Source organism: Euleptes europaea, chromosome 3 (assembly GCF_029931775.1).
Source record: "Euleptes europaea isolate rEulEur1 chromosome 3, rEulEur1.hap1, whole genome shotgun sequence".
Lineage (NCBI taxonomy): Eukaryota > Metazoa > Chordata > Lepidosauria > Squamata > Sphaerodactylidae > Euleptes > Euleptes europaea.
In genome coordinates, this window is record NC_079314.1 from 70410935 (window position 1) to 70428123 (window position 17189).

Genomic DNA, 17189 nt, shown 5'->3' on the forward strand with positions numbered 1-17189 from the left:
AGACTGGTGTTCATTTTAACTGTGGCTGTCACCCTGAATCTACAGGCACACAAGCAGTGACACAAATCAGAGAGCACAGGGGGCAGCAGTGCAAATCCTGAGCAGCATCACACCCTTCTAAGTCCATTACAGTCAACTGACTTTATGCACTGCTTAGGGGTTTAATGTAAAAAACTAGGCTGTGAACCAGGAAATGTTTCCAGTCTTACCTGGGCCAAGGTTCAGGCTGAGAGCCTATTAGACGTTTATCCTCTATCCTGAACCTAGTGGAGATAATAATACTGTCCTACTTTACAAGACTGTTGTAAAGGTTATTGGTTTGAATACACAGAAGCGTGGCATAAATAGTAAGTATCACTTGTAAATGCCTTCGAGAACACTGCTTAAAGGGACAAGCCTAACTAGAATTCTCCTTGCAAATTGCCAAGCTCATTTTCTGTAAACTTGAGTTTTTAATCTGCTAAACATAATCTGCCAGGTTGAATAGACAACACTGACCTTGATAGATCAATGGTTTGGCTCAACATAAAGCAGCTTCACATGTTCTCAGATCTCTGTTATATCCATTTGCCTTTTAATAATTTTATATGCACACCCTAGAGGGGTTTTCCTATATACTCTTTATGTTTGATAATATTTTTTCTGGATTAAATTGTGAAGTATTTATTTAGCAACACGGTTTCCCTGAAGGATGAGAAAAAGGAGCACTGTTTACTTTTGCTCGCTATGGGTTTGATTTATTAATATTTCTCATGACAGGTGATTCAAGCTACCACTCTGTAGCAACTTTTTTTGGCACATCTCTGAAATACTTTCCATAAATATTTTTTTTTATAAGCCAAATATTTGCTCCAACTAAATGTCTTGCTTCTTTTCGCCACCAGCCCTAGGCTCTGCCATGGTGATTCCAATCTCGGGTTCTACTTACCCTGCCGGTTGCTTGCCAGGTAAAATTCATTGCATGAATATTGACAGGGATGGCGGGCATCCTTTGCTGGGCTTTTCGGAAATCATGAGTGAAAGGGGCCATCTTTCCCTCCGAAACAATCAGAATATCCTCTTCAAATCCTGAAAAGCAACCATTAATTAACTAGGAACAGGTAGGAAATTCATCCTACTGAGGGAGGAAAAACATTTTACTCTGAAGTATCTTCACATCCAGTCAAACTCAGATGCTTCCCCCCCCCCCAACAATGAGAGCTGTTCAAAGTTGCTACACAGAAAACACTTCTGTAGAGGGGGAACTGTATAAAATGCATGCTGTCAAACTGAAGGAAGAAGAAGAAGGAGTAGCTTTTTATATGCCGACTTTCTCTACTACTTAAGGAAGAATCAAACTGGTTCCCTTCCCCTCCCCACAGCAGACACCCTGTGAGGTAGGTGGGGCTGAGAGAGGGTGACTAGCCCAAGGTCACCCAGCTGGTTTCATGTGTAGGAGTGGGGAAACAAATTCAGCTCAGCAGATTAGCCTCCACCGCTCATGTGGAAGAGAGAGGAATCGAACCTGGTTCTCCAGATCAGAGTCCACTGCTCCAAACCACCGCTCTTAACCACTACACCATGCTGGCTTTCTAAGAGTCACTGTGGCCCTCAGAGGAAAGGATTTCCTTTGCCCCTCTTACTCATGCCAATCCTAACATTGCATGAAAGCCAATAACATGACTTGCCCAACTGCATAGGGCCCCAGGCTGACCAAGCCTCTCCCCCTGGCCCTAGGCAGACTGCGGCAAAAGAAAACAGGAGTCCAGTAGCACTTTCAAAGGCTAACTATCTCACTTTTTCAGATGAGTGCTGGAATAAACTTGGTTAGTCTTGAAGGTGCCACTGGACTTGGGTTTTATTTTGCTGCAATAGAGTAAAACAGCTATCCCCCTCTGCTACACTGCCATACATGACAATTTCATATTAACCCATACACGATGGAGGTGTCATTGGCTAAAGCGAGTGCTCACTGTCACGGCGGGTGGTGTGTATGTGAGATCACACGTGACAGTGTTTACATGGAGAAGCTTGGGAGTGGGTTCACTGTGGGAAATACCCCCACGTGCGATCAATCACAGTGCGCAGTCTAGTTACAGTTTTCACATTTTCCTTTGCATTGCCCGGAAGGGCTTTCCAGGTAGAAAAGCTGGCGTGTTCGAAGGAGAGATCTCCGCTTGCTTTGTGGGAAACCTTCAGTAGAGGGCAAAAAAGGAAAAAGTCTTGCCCGAGTCTTTTTACAGAAGGCTACCGCCCCACTGAAATGTTCTTCAGTGGCCAGGCAACCTGACTCTAGGGAGAGCCCAGTATGCGACGGACACCCGTTCTCCACCTGGGACAGCTAGCGCGAGTGCGATGCAGGCAGAAAAGGGTCCCGAGAGGAGCCACCTGGGCTGCAGATGGTGCAGCCGCTCGCAATCGCGTCTGGGGCTGAAGAGCCCCCCCCCCCGGCAAGATCCCCCTCCTGCCCCCCGGCTTACCTATCAAGACCCGGGCTTGATGAGCATCGATCCACATGTAGAGCGTGTCCTCCTGGCGCGGCGCGGCGCGCAGCGGCGGCAGGCCGGCCAGCCACAGGGCGCCGCAAAGCCAGAGCGCGGCGGCCCCGGCCATGCTGCTGCTCGCCCGCCCGCCCGTCCGCCTGTCCGGGGGAAGCGCTGCTGCCTCGGCTCGCTGGCCTTGGGGGGCGCTGCCCGCTGTCCGGCCCGAGCCCTTGGCGGGAGTGTCGCGCTCTGCCAGGCTGCGGGGTCCAGGCGCGCCTGCTTCTCCGCCGGCTCTCCGCGGTGGGTTTGCCTCTTGGCAGCCTCCGCGGTTTTGTGAGCGGGACTGCCAGAGGGGGACGCGCCTGGGAGAGGCGCAGGAGCCGGCGCTGCAGCTCGGCGCCGCTAGGTGGCGCCGCGGCCAGACGTGTGGGCCATCTGGTCGGATCGTGGTGCATAACACCCGGGTGGGTGTGCGCGCGTGTGTGTGTGCGCGCGCTCATGTTCAAGTTTGCAGCATGCCGAATGGCAAGCTGCGCATACCTCGCAGAGGCTTCTGTCTTCTGAAACAACATCGTAAGAGCCAAAGGGTAGCTTATTCTAAAGGGTCAGAACTCAAAAGCAAAAGACCCTGACCCAAGTTGTAATCAGTCTCACCCCTTTATGGGAAGGGATTTTGCACATTACTTTTGCAGGACAGTACTCAGCTCAAACCCAACCTCTTTCTGACTATATGTTACTCTTCCTACACACTTGACACTGAGAGACACTGTCCTTCAGTGTTACTACTCTGAAGATGCCGGCCACAGCTGCTGGCGAAACGTCAGGAAAGAACATTCCAAGACCAAGGTTACACAGCCCGGATAATCTACAAGAACCAATGAACTCTGACCGTGAAAGCCTTCGACAATACAGGATTTTGCACAGTCATGCTAGGAAAAGTTGAGGGCAGCAGGAAAAGAGGAAGACCCAACAAGAGATGGATTGACTCGATAAAGGAAGCCACAGACTTCAATTTGCAAGATCTGAGCAAGGCTGTCAAAGATAGGACATCTTGGAGGGCTTTCATTCATAGGGTTGCCATGAGTCAGAAGCGACTTGATGGCACTTAACACACACACACACACATTTTGCACCAAAGTGGGAAGATAATATTTCATCTCTCAAGGCATTAGTATGATACATGTGTCCATTTGGGTAAAACTTTTTTTTTTTTTGAAGGATCGTTGGTGAAGCCATGGATCTGTCATCTGGTTGTTGTTTGTTTCAGATGGTGTTGAAGTGTTGTTGTTGTTGTTTTTTAAAAAATACATCTTTCGACATGAATAAAGAACTGGTTCCCTCGGGCTGAGACAAAAAAAAAAAGCTTGATGAAGAGATAAACGGTGTCACGTTGACCACCAGAGGCACACATGGCAAAAGAAACGGTTAGATCAGAACAAGAGTTACAAAAGATTTCATCCCCAGGGCCTGCTCACCCTCTTGTGGTTGGATTCACACAGCAGGTCACAAGCTCCATGCACACACAGATGTTACACAAATCCTAATACAGAGAGTTACTGGATCCTGTGACATTGACTTTAATTGAAACCCACCTGAAGATGGGTTTTGTGTGGTGATCTGCCAACATTCCCCTTCAGGAATGACGCCCATTGTTGCCTTGAGCAGCACACGAAGTCAGTAATTGCCTCCAATTGTACTCTGTGAATTTGTGAGGTGACACACAAAAATGAACTGTAGGCAACAAACAGTCCAGCAAAGCTAGTCACATGCCTAACTGTATTTTCTTTCTTTATAAGATTGTACTTTGAGTCCCAGGATGGGAAAAGACCATTGTTTCGATGGGAATTAATTAATCCTTTTCCACATACTGCTGGCTGCTTCCACTGGCTATAAGTATGTATGGCTGAGTTCCGTTCTGCACTGACCCAGGCAATGGACAAAGAGGAGTGGGGCTGCAGGGCAAATAAAGGGGGTGGAAAGACAAGTGTCACTTCCCTCCTTTTAGGCAAGGCTTCCACAAGGCTTTTGAGAGCTGTTAAAAATGATCAGTCAATGCACAACAGTGCTCTAGTAATTACTGCTCTTTTTAAAAAGCTCTCAAGTCTCCTGCCAGTGCTGTGGAAGGGGGAGTGGGGGCCATGAGGGGTTAATGGAAGGGACAGATGGTGTTCTAAGGCATTTGGACTGCGTTCTTTCATAATAAACCAATCCGGACTAAGAAAGAGGATGGGGGAAAGCCTGTGACATGGACAATTAAGTGGATGATATCAGGTTGATGCTTCCAAAAACAGCCCCCTGGTTTGATTTGATTTGATTTATTAGATTTACAGGCCACCCTTTCCTGGACAATCCAGGCTCAGAGCTGCTAACAACACTTTAAAATGATTTAAAACTCATCTATACTTTACCTAAAACTTCTTAACAATAAAACCAAGCACCCTCAACTCTGCTCTGAACCTAGCTATTGCTGGGAAGGGTGGGGTAGAAATTTGATTACATAAATAATAAACTATAACGATGATAATATCTATAACAGCAACCATAACACAATGGCTGTTGAGACTATAGTCATAGCCGAGAAAAATGCCTGTGTGGAAGCTATACAAAATATGAAGTACAACTGTGTAAGAAAGTCCCACTTAAGGGGGCTTATTTCCAATTCAAGGAGGGTTTATTTCCATAAGATTGCAGCCTCAGAATAATTGTTTGTGAATGCTAGTATCTCTTTTAATTGGATACTCATAATTTTAAACAGCCAGTTTAATCCAATGGACAATGTCATTACACTTTCACTTTCTTATCATTACAACCAGCAATTTATGGTTTGAACACATTTGATCATGGTGTTAATCAGTTCTATTTGATGCTTCGTATTGATTTTAATAAACAGTGTTTGTGGCCTCTCCATTTAACAAGGGATTAACAGCTGTCAGTATAAGGAGGCCCTCTGGTGGCTGATATGCCTAATAGCAAATTGTTGGGGAAATAATAGTTTTGTAAAATCTCGCATGCCTCTTGAATCACGTAAAATTAGCCTGTTTTGGTATTCAGTATTTTTGGATCTGGCCCCACACCTCTTAAACAGAACTTTCTGGCATTTAGGTGTGGTTTTTCTTGTTTTAATGTATAATCTTGGTGTACGATAAAGACCAATTGTGTTTATTTTGTATTGCTTGTAGAAACATCTTCTAGTTTGGAAGGGGGCATGCATGAGGCCCCTAAATCCAGTCCAAATAGAATGAAGAATATACCTGTTCAGAAACTATCTTTTGCTAAGTTTCATGGCAGCTAGTAAACCTTACACACAGACATAACTGTTGTACCGGGAAGTCAGAAGCTGTAGAGCTGCAGCGAGTTCTCCAAATTCCAAGACTCTGCCTTAATTTAAACTCAATCTACCTACCTAGTACATTTTCCTCCAGTCCTGCACCCAAGGAATTTAGGGTATCATACCTGGTTGTGCCTTCCCCATTTTTCTCCTCCCAGCAACCCTGTGGAGTAGGCAGGGTTGCCAACTGCCAGGTAGTAGCAGGAGATCTCCTGCTAATTCAACAGATCTCCAGCTGATAGAGATCAGATCACCTGGAGAAAAATGGCCGCTTTGGCAATTGAACTCTATGGCATTGAAGTCCCTCCCCTCCCCAAACCCCGTCCTCCTCAGGCTCCGCCCCCAAAATCTCCCACCGGTGACGAAGAGGGATCTGGCAACCCTAGGAGTAGGGTAGGCTGCGAAAGAGTGACTGATGCAAGATCTCCTAGCAAGTTTTCAAGCAGAGTGTGGATCTGAACTCTGATCTCACAGTCTGACACACTAACCACTGTACAATAAGGTTGCCAACCTCCAGGTACTAGCTGCAGATCTCCTGCTATTACAACTGATCTCCAGCCGACAGAGAACAGTTCACCGGGAGAAAAGGGCCACTTTGGCAATTGGACTCTATGGCATTGAAGTCCTTCCCCTCCCCTCCCCAAACCCCGCTACCATATCACTTTTTAATATTCACTTCCACCAACCTAAAACAGAGGAGAAAATGTGCACACGAACAAGGGGAAATGAGGACAGATGAGAGAAAATGTTACTGTGTGAACCGGTTCACAAGAAGGATGCTGAAAATGGCACCTTCTGCTTTGCTGCAAAGAAACTTTATGAACTGAGATGCACCTCACTAGTTATCACTTTTGTAAAGTTTCTGCAGGTAACAAACAATTTTGAATGCTTGAAAGACAAGAAGGTGCAAGGAGTGTACCTAGCTTAAGTAAAACAAAAACTAAACACTACCAGGATAGTCAGTTTCTTTGTAAAAGAATAAGCTTGGGATTTCACCACCTGAATATACTTCTTCCTATAAATGCCTATGCTTCCAAGAAGGGAGTTGTGAGTGTGCTTTCCTAAGTGTATGTAATGTGCAATTTTATCACTTTTTTCCTAATAGGTTGGTGGGTGGCATCGCCACCCCACCTAGTAAGTATTGTGTAGCTGCTCATACTATGATTTTTATCTGATTAAGAATGTCATTTATGTGGAATAAAGTGTATTTCCTGTTCTGTAGTATTGCATTTTAGAGTAGCATGCTTTCTGGCAGCTTTACAGCAGTTTTGCAGCACTGTAATTCAACCAGTGTGGTGAAGTGGTTAAGGTGTCGGACTAGGACCTGGGAAACCCAGGTTCAAATCTCCACTCATGCCATGGAGGCTTGCTGGGTGACCTTGGGCCAGCCACAGCTCTGATCCTGGCTAGTATTTGGATGGGAGACCTCCAAGGAATACCAAGGTTGTGACCCGAAGGCAGGCAATGGCAAACCACCTGCAAACCACCTGCTAAAACTGCTGATATCATACTGCCCTTGTACAAATCTATGGTGAGACCACACTTGGAATACTGTGTACAGTTCTGGTCACCACACCTAAAAACGGATATTGCAGGGCTTGAGAAGGTGCAGAAAAAAGCAACCAGAATGATCAGGGGGTACAGCAACTGCCCTATGAGGAGTGGTTAAAATACTTAGGGCTGTTTAGCTTGGAAAGAAGGCAGTTAAGGGGAGACATGATAGAAGTCTATAAAATTATGCATGGTTTGGAGAGTGGACAGGGAGAAACTTTTCTCCTTCTCCCATAATATTAGAATGCGAGGTCATCTGTTGAAGCTGGAGGGTGACAGATTCAAAACAGATAAAAGGAAGTATTTTTTCACACAACATGGAACTTTCTGCCCCACGATGGGGTGATGGCTGCCAACTTGGAAGGCTTTAAGAGGGGAGTGGACATATTCATGGAGGAAAGGGATATTCATGGCTACTAGTTAAAATGGATACTAGTCATGCTGCATACCTATTCTCTCTAGTATCAGAGGACGATGCCTATTATATTAGGTGCTGTGGAACACAGGCAGGATGGTGCTGCAGTCATCTTGTTTGGGGGCTTCCTAGAGGCACCTGGTTGGCCACTGTGTGAACAGACTGCTGGACTTGATGGGCCTTGGTCTGATCCAGCAGGGCCTTTCTTATGTTCACCTCCTAACGTCTCTTGCCTTGAAAACTCTGCAGGGTCACCATAAGTTAGCTGTGACTTGACGGCAATAACAATAATAATAATTCAGCCAGGGACATGTTGCTCAGTGGTAGAGCATCTGCTTGGCATGCAGAAGGTCCCAGGTTCAATCCCCAGCATCTCCAGTTAAAGGGGTTAGGCAAGTAGGTGATGTGAATAGACCTTAGCCTGAGACCCTGGAGAGCCACTGCCCATCTGATTAGACAAAACAGACTTTGATGGACCAAGGGTCTGATTCAGCATAAGGCAGCTTCATGTATTCATGTGTTCATCAGGACTCAGGAGTGACCTAGGTTCAAAGAGGAAAGTGGAAATAGTGAACAGGTTTTTATTTCTGGGATGTGCCCTAGTACCTAAATTAGGAATTCAGACCTGGAATTTGGAACAGTGATTCTTTAAGTTTTGGAGTTAAAATAAAAATAAAATTTCCAAATGCCATTAAAATTCATAGGAAACAGCCAAGTCCTGCTAAAAACAAAGCAACCCTCTTTTAAAAAAATTCTCTCAGCCCACTGACTCTTTCCTGGATCCTGTGCCAACCCCAAAGACCAGATGGGGCAAGTGTACTAAATCTGTCTAACAAATGTTATCCTTTACGCCCAAAGGGTCTAAAATATACCCCCAAAGGGTCTAAAATAACTATAAAATTTTCCTAGAATTTTTGCTCCTTTATTCAGCATTTTTGCTACTTTGTTTCTAACAGGGATCCTGGATATAACAGGACTCCCAATCTTCTAGCTGAGTGCTTCAGTGAAACTTGCACCCCATCCATAGTTGGGAGAACTAACCCATTGAATGCAGACATCGTACCAACCAGCATCTGCTTCATCTTATTTGGATTCAGCTTATTCTCCCACAGCCACTTGACTGCAGCATTCAGGCACTGGTTTGGAGTTGGACAAGAGTTGGCATTTTCTGGTGATTTAGTCAAGATAATATACAGCTGGGTGTCATCTGCATACCTCATACCCAAAGTATGTATGATCTTGTTCAGGTGTCTCTCACAGATAGTGAACAACATGGGGAAAGGAAATGAACCTCATGGGACTTCTCCCCACTGTAGGTCCCATGTATCTGATTCTGCATCTCCCACTATCACACTTTGAGTTAGTTTTAATTTTAATTTTTCAGGCAGTCTGATTTGCTTTCTATGGGAGACAACAGGATTCTGAATGCTCAGTATTATAACATTTATATTCAGAAATATTCAAAATATTCTGAATATGGCATTATTTGGTGAACTTTGAAGATCTCCAAATTGCACATCCTGAATTACTTCCTAGCACATCCTGAGTCATCCAGAGTTTCTTTGTAAACAAATTGTTCCCTGTTAAGCATATAAATAGCTCCAGTATGCACTTTTTAAAAAACTGGTTTACTGTATCATCGAGTGATAATTTGTATATGTGAAATGCCCATCGAAGTTTCAACACAGTGAACAGACCTTCCATGTCACAGCACATAGCCTCAAAGACATTATAATGGGTGCAGTTCACACATTTAGCTTTGCACCTGGGCATGAATTAATCAACTCATAGGCAGTACTGCTAAAAGTCTGAATCAGGAGGTTCACCAATGGGAGGTTGTCTTTTTTTTGAGAACCTACAAGGTGGTTCTGTCTTTTCTAACTCAGAAGTTAGTTTTCTTAGTCCCATTGGCCCTCAGTTCTCACTAACTGCAGTCAACATCCCTAGCAAACTACACCAGATTTTTCTGTAGCTTACTAATGAACCTGAACCCGTGGTTTAGGATGAATTGCAAAAAGTTAAGCATTTATTTACTATGTTTCTGTACAGCTTTTCTTTGTTGCTTAAAGCAGCTTACAATAAATATACCCCTTTTAAGACTCCAAAAGGCCTGGGGATCAAAATGCTCATTGGAGACTAGTTTTGCCAGGTCCCCATATCTCAAACTCTGAGAGTCACGGAGAGAGGAATGGCAATGCCATATTGAATAGCAGCATTAATAGTAGTGGTTCTAGACACCAGTAGGTATGGCATCTGTGAATTTCTGTTGTCACAATCATGTGGCTGCAAACAGATGGAATATTAAACCCCCTCCCAAAATAACATGGAAATAAAATTTATGTTAAACACAAACTATTATTGAGCTGTTAATGCCAATTATTGCCTCCCATCTCCAATTATCATGTGAAGTTGTTATGAAAAGCAAGCATGCATAGAAGTCTTAGAAACTATCAAGTATGTGGTCTAGCTCGTACCCCTAAGATTACACCCTGCAACCTATAACTCCTGAGAACAAGCTTCAGGGCTTGGGCATCTTATTTGAGGGCCCCCTCTGATACTGCTCCCTTCTCATTGTGCCCAAGATTGCTTTTTCTTGAAATGTTTTTGACTTTCATTTTAGTAGCTCCACTCTCAAAGTATTATGAAGAAATTGTGGTGATACCCTACTGACAACGAGTATAAGGAAAGGAGATGTTCACCAAAGAGGGCTGTCCTACAAAGCCCACTGAGGAAGGAAAATCCAGCCCCAGCTCACAGCTGAAAAATCATTTAGATTGATATTTATACTTCACCTCCCGCCCCACCATGGGGACTCAAAGCAGCTCAGCCATCATTCACCATTCCTCCATGTTATACTCACAACAATCATGTAGGGTTGCCAACTTCTAGGTGGCACCTGGAGATCTCCCACTACTACAATTAATCTCCAGATGACCAAGATCAGATCCCCTGGAGAAAATGGCTGCTGTGGAGGGTTGGCTCTATGGAATTGTACCCTGCTGAGGTCTCTCCCCAAACCCCACCCTCCTCAGACTCAACCCCCAAAATCTCCAGGTGTTTCCCGACCCAGAGCTGACAACCTTAACCCTGTGAGACAGAGAAGGCTGAGAGCGTGAAGGTCCAAGATCCCCCAGCAAACATCCATGGCAGAATGGGAATTCAAACCTGGGTCTCTCTGATCCTAGTCTAACTTTTTAACCTCTACACTATGCGAGCTAGTGATATTTCTAACAGTAGTCAGTGGCTTTATTTATTTTCTTAACTGGGATGAAACTTGGAAACCCATACTTGTCCAGAGGCTGAACTGGTCAGTAAGAATGCAAGCTGCATTTACGCCCATATGAAGCAACTGCTAACAGAGTTGATTGCAGAATGATCTCTCTGGTTCCTCAGCCTGCCCACTTGATTCCTCCCAGCAAAGACAGAGAGGAAACATTATTTTTGATAATGTTGCTGCTCGTGTTTTGATGCGCCAGCCCATAACTATTCTTTGTAATGCAACACTGTATTTAAATGTAGTTAATTCATGGAAAATGACATTATTGGGAGATCTGCTAAAGTGATAATTCGTGATGTGTTCTGCTGTTTAGTGGGTTTTATGCATCTCAGCTAGTGGAGTTATGGGGAGGGGGAGTTAGAAACATCATCTTTCAAGAACTTGAGTTGAGCCACCAAGTATTCCTTGCTGCTATTGGCCAGGATGATGGAAGATTATTGGAGAGGTGTTGGGCAAGCTGCCCTTCGATGCGCCTCTAGTGAACACTGTCTCACTGTGCACGCACAAATATCCCCATTCTCCTGGGAGAGGGAGTACACTGTAACATACCCCTTCAATGTGATCCCCCAGCAGCAGTTTCTAACTGTGGCACTAGGGGTTGATGTTTTTAACATGCAGTGGCTCTCATAGGTTTGGAAGTGGGACTCCCTCATTTTTAAACTTATACTGTTCATCTCAGAACTCACTTGCAAAGAAACTCCAGGCTACTTTGCCCCTCTTTATAATAAAAAGTATTATTATACATTATAATAAAATGTAACGGACTCTCGTGTCCGTTAACACTGAACAAGTTAATACTTCGCTTTTAATTTTAAATATTTATAAATATATACTAATATTGAGAAACAGGCTGTATAAAGATCATGTTAAAATCTTAGGTGTACACCTAAAAATATAATGGGGGAAGTAACTTGTTCCATCTTGGTTGAAGAAACCAGGGATTCTGCAGGAAAGCTGAAGGGCCAACAATGTATTGAGTAAATTAACACTCCATGGGAAGCCAACATTTTTTTTTAAATTACACCCTGCTTTCCTTTGCAATGGTGACCCAAAGCACTTATAACATTGTTATCCAATTTATCCTCACAAAGACAACCCTATGAGGTAGGTTAGGCGGAGGGTGATTGGACCAAGGACACACAGTGAGCTTCTATGGCAGAGTTTGTGTGTGGGGGGCTTATTTTATTTACGTTATTTACAGTCTGCCTTTCTCACAGGGACTCAAGGAGGATTATGCATAGTGGTTCTCCCAAATTCTCTAGTCTGACACTCCATCCACTAAACCACATTAGCTGTCAAGACAAAAAATCTCATCTGCTTTGGAGCAGGGCCAAAGGAAAGGGGGGCACGGAAGTTTCTCCATCCTCAGTGCTCAGAGGAGGCAGGTCGAGGGCTTCCTTTCCCAGCTCACCCTGTTCCCCTTGCTGACCTTGGGACCTTCTTGTGAGAGAATTGTGACCTGCTTTTGGGTCCTGACTCGTTTTGGGAACCACTGCAACAGTACAATGGCTATGAACAACAATGATGATCCCCAAGCAAAGTAAGCCCCGCTCAGTTATCTCGGGGTGGGGGGTGTCAAGATTGTATCTGCTGTTTCATCCATTCATCAGAGGGTCTGAACATTTTTTTTTAAACCTTTATAAGGCAGGTCTCTCCCAGGGAACTGGGAATCTACACACATGCACAACTGTATATGTGTAGGCTCTGTGTATGTTATTGGAGAACTTACCTCTTTTAGGGCTTCCAACTGTGCAGAGAGAGCTTATTATATACAGCTTGTATGCTTGTGGGTTCTAATCAGGCCTTTAGTTGAATGTCTGAAGGATGGGAAGGTGGGGGAGTGGGCACAATCCCCATTTGCCACGCCACATGTTCAGTGGGTATCTGAATAACACCTAGAGGTGCTATTTTTTTATTGCATGCTTTTATCATCTGGCCAAGAACTCAGTCAGTCCTGAAGACTGTGAGGCATGTCACCAATATATTTCAGCTATATTTCATTACTCTTCCAGTATTTCTGTACTGGAGTTTCTTGCAACTTTGTGAAAAAGTGATCAACACATATTGAGGTGAAAAATATCTGAAACAAAAGTCAATGTTATGTTCTAAAGGAAGAGTAAAATTTGTAGGAAATAAACTTTCCAATCCCATGGGGGGGGGGGAACAGCTGCCAAGCCTCTCAAAAATCTGCCCTATGAACAGCAAGACAAGCCCACTTCTCACAAAATCCCATTGCTCTTTGTAAAACGTTGTTTCATTTCATTTTAATAGGATGTTTGATATAATGTTGCTGAAGGTGCAATCTGTTTAGGATTTTAGGTTAGGACTAACAACAATACACCTTCCTGCCACCCCCACCTCCTCACCCCAGGATGTTCTGCTGGAGATACTGTTACATCAAGAGCTCCCCAAAAACTGCACATGGACTTGACTTGTAAATAAATCCAAGACTGGAGCAAATTTTTAAAAAGACAGTCTTGACATCTTGGAATGCATACTGATGTAAACAAGCCTAATGAAACATAATGCTTGTATTAAGTTACACCATATTCCAACCAGTCATAGAACCCACCATTCTAACTAGTTTGACGGGAGAGTGAACTGGTGCCAAGGATGAATGTGTGTGAATGCTTTCATTCTTTTACTAATTTAAGCCTTTTTAAATTGGTACAAAAGTCTAGACATGCCCTAATAGCTTTGCTGATGCGTAAGCATTCAGGATCTCTTTAAGGACACTGTAAAGTATTTCCCTTCATCTAGCAGATCTATTTGTTTCATTGAATTGCAAATCATCTGCACAGCAGAATGTCAAAGCACCATCTAGGTGTTCGCTTTTGAAAGAGATGTGCTTTCCAGGTTTACAATAAATAAATAAACCACAAGGGTTGGTGGACGGAATCAGCAGGGATAGAGTTGTTATGCTGTAAGGCAATTTATATTGCCAAATATGACTTTTACTAAAGGAACCGCATTGAGGTTTGTTCTTTAGTAGTTTTGCAACATTAACAAGGAATGTTATGATGGTCTCATGTTCTCTGAAGACATTCAACCTAGATATCTTGTTGTTTGACTTCCTCAGCATTTCTAACAGAATAGTATTTTTTAATCGTACTAAAAATTTGCTGGGGACTGCAGTTTCTCCAACTAAGGCATATACATATATATATATATATAGAGAGAGAGAGAGAGAGAGAGAGAGCACAGCACTTTCAGTGGTCAAAGTCCTTCATACACTTTGTTGTAATTCTTACAATGGACCTGTAAATAGGCTGACAGCCCCATGTTGCAGATGGGAGAGGTGGGGCTGAGGGAGAACACTTGCTTAAGTCCACCAGTTCATAACAGAGGCAGGACTTGAAGCAGGAGCCTTCCAGATCACCACCACTTCTCCTTTTAGACTCTGTGCTAAAAAAACAGATCAAGGTTTCACAGGAAGAAAATGTAATTGAGTTGACTTGTAGAGGTAAGGCAGACTGCCATAAAATAATGCATAATGAAGTAAGGAAGGAGGCAGACCTCTGGTTATTTCATAGGCCTGAACTATTTCTGAATGCATGAAGGGAATATCTTGTATGAAATATTAAATGTTTACCCTAGCTAGAGATGTCATGGCCCAGGAAAGAACAATAACAATGGGCAGCCCATTCCTAAGCGGGGGGGGGGGGGGAAGTAGTTAGTTGATGGCCGGGGACGACGCAGCTGCACCGGCTCCTGAGGGGTTTCCCCAGGTGTAAATAAAAATTAAAAATGACTTCTTAAACAAACCCCATGAAACTCTCCCATTGAGCTTGACGGGGCCACACCACCTATTTTGCAGGCATAATTCTACATCTGCAAAATGGCATGTTCCAGGGGCTAAAGGGTTTTGGAAGCTGCCTAAAGGCAGCTCCGCCCCTGGGAATGCCCCAAGAATGCCGGTGGGGAAGCAGTGCTGGTGTGCGAGGCTGGTGCAGCTGCATCACTCCTTGGGGCCGTTGTAAGTCGTGCTGAACCGGCATCCGTGCCACATTGCACAGCACAAGCGGCACGGACGCCGGTTTAGGGGTCACGCCAGTTCCTATGTGGTTCTGACCCCCTGCTTTAGGATTGCATGGAAAAACAGGAACATTCTGAAAAAGGAGAGGGTTTTTTTCCTCCCTGAGGACTTAAAAAAATTCCAATGGAATAATTGGAAAATTAGGGTGAGCACTAAAAAAATCCTGTGAAATATTTTCTCTTTCTGAGCAAGAAAAATCCCTCTTACAAAGCGTTTTACTCATCTCAAATGAACAGCATGAAAAAGTCTGATGACTTTCTCAGTTTCTCCAGTAGCAAAACTGGGAAATTTGGGGAAGGAACACTAGAAAAAAACAATATTGAGTAACTCGTAAATGCTACAATGTTATAAATGATGCATTCTATGTTGTTAAGTTTAAGTTTGCTAGGAAACTGCATAAATTTAAATTTTCTCCAGAATTTCTGGGTTATTTCCCAAAAGAGTTGGAAAAAAATATTTTTTTAATGAATGTCTTCAAAATTTTGAGAAAATTTTCTTCTCTAATGCAAGACCTCTTTGATGTGTTAGCTTACTACATGCAGACATTTGGTGGGGGGGTGGGAACGGACTTTGAAACAAACAATTCCATATGCGCATTCCGAAATGGTACTGGGCTATAAGAGGTATATATGGACATTATTTTTCCTTCTAGGTTTTTATTGTTTTTCCACTGGGGTGGAGGAATGTCACAACTACGATGCATGCAAGAGACCAGCAAGGAGCTCGGAATGAGGAGGTGGGCTTGGCCATGGTGGCTGATGTGCATAAAGGAGGCCATAGGCCCTAAGAAAGAATGTGCACAAAGAAGAGCTTTATACAAAGATGGATCAGTTCCAGCCCACATTACTAACATTCATATCATAACAGTTGATGTAGACCTTGGGCTGGCTTGCCAGTAGCCTTGGCCAGTTGCTGGGTCAACTCCCCGGGCAGGCTCTCGGGTACGGCCTCACAGCTGATGTTGATATTAATCATGAGCATGGGCATCTTGGTGCCTGCGCTCTCTATGGGCATTTTTGACAGGACTTCTGTTTGACAGATGGAAGTCCTGTCCCATTAGTCCAAGACATGCAGGGATCTTTGCTGACTTAAAAGTAAAAGACGAAGAAAGCAGAATTCTTTAGTTTTATTTAAACTATACTATATTTTCAGTTGGAAAATGTTTAGAGATTTCCCAGAATAAAAAGATTGTGCATTTTATTCTCAAGTACAAAATTATTTATTCCTGGATTTATGTTACTTACCTTAATTTTCTTAACTGTAAGGTTTGGTATGTTCAGATTCATGCTTCAGTTTATGCCGATTGTGCCCCCAACATCTTTAACTTGTCAATTTTATACATAAAAACACTAAAGAACTGAGATTAAATAACTGGCTATTACATGATATCTGAGAAGAAAATTTTGAACTGCTACTTTAAAAACATTATTTAGAAATCCTTCAGGCAACTTTAAACAGACATCTGATGCTCATAAATTTCAGCCCAAAGTTGCCTCCCCTTTCAGCTGACAATATAACTGATTCTCATCAACATTTCAACTAATAAATGTCTCATCCTACAAAAACAGCTTAATTCAAGCCAAAGACTACCATGTGAAGAACAATGCTGTAAACATAAAAAAAGAACAATGCTGTAAACATATAGATTAAATCAATCTAGCAATATAAGGCATTGCAAAAAAAAAAAGGAAATGGCTCATAATGTGCAAAAGAAGGAGTTTGTTGTAAGCCGCTCAATTGGTTTTTACGAAGTGTCTTGACAAAATAATCCAAGTAGCCCTAAAATTTATACATAGAGTAAGTTCTTAACATTTTATCAAAGATATCTTCACTGGGGCTTAATTTATTGAGAGTTAGTAGATCTCAGGCCCAATTGCCTACCTTAAAATCATGCCTCTGACCTTAAGGAAATTATAGATGTTTCTTTGCTGTGATCACTTAGTGCTGAGGAAAGGGCACTCCACACAGGTTCAAATGCAGCGTCTCTTTAGTCAGGGATGAGTCTTCTGAACAGAACAGGATCCCTGATGAGCTGTCGCTCAGATAGGGTAGCAAACTTCCATGTGGGGCTTGAAGATCTCCCAGAATTACAACTAGACTTATCACATGGTTGCTTACCA

General features: G+C 43.3%; 1 protein-coding gene across 1 annotated transcript in view; it reads right to left on the reverse strand.

Moving 5' to 3' along the window:
- Positions 1-2592, reverse strand: part of WIF1 (WNT inhibitory factor 1) — a 46140-nt gene extending 43548 nt beyond the window's left edge. Inside the window, exons 1-2 of the mRNA XM_056847206.1 lie at positions 2460-2592; positions 929-1068 (exon numbers count right to left, since the gene is read on the reverse strand). Coding sequence (XP_056703184.1) covers positions 929-1068; positions 2460-2592 — 273 coding nt within the window. The remainder of the gene's footprint in view (positions 1-928; positions 1069-2459) is intronic.
- Positions 2593-17189: the final 14597 nt, after the last annotated feature.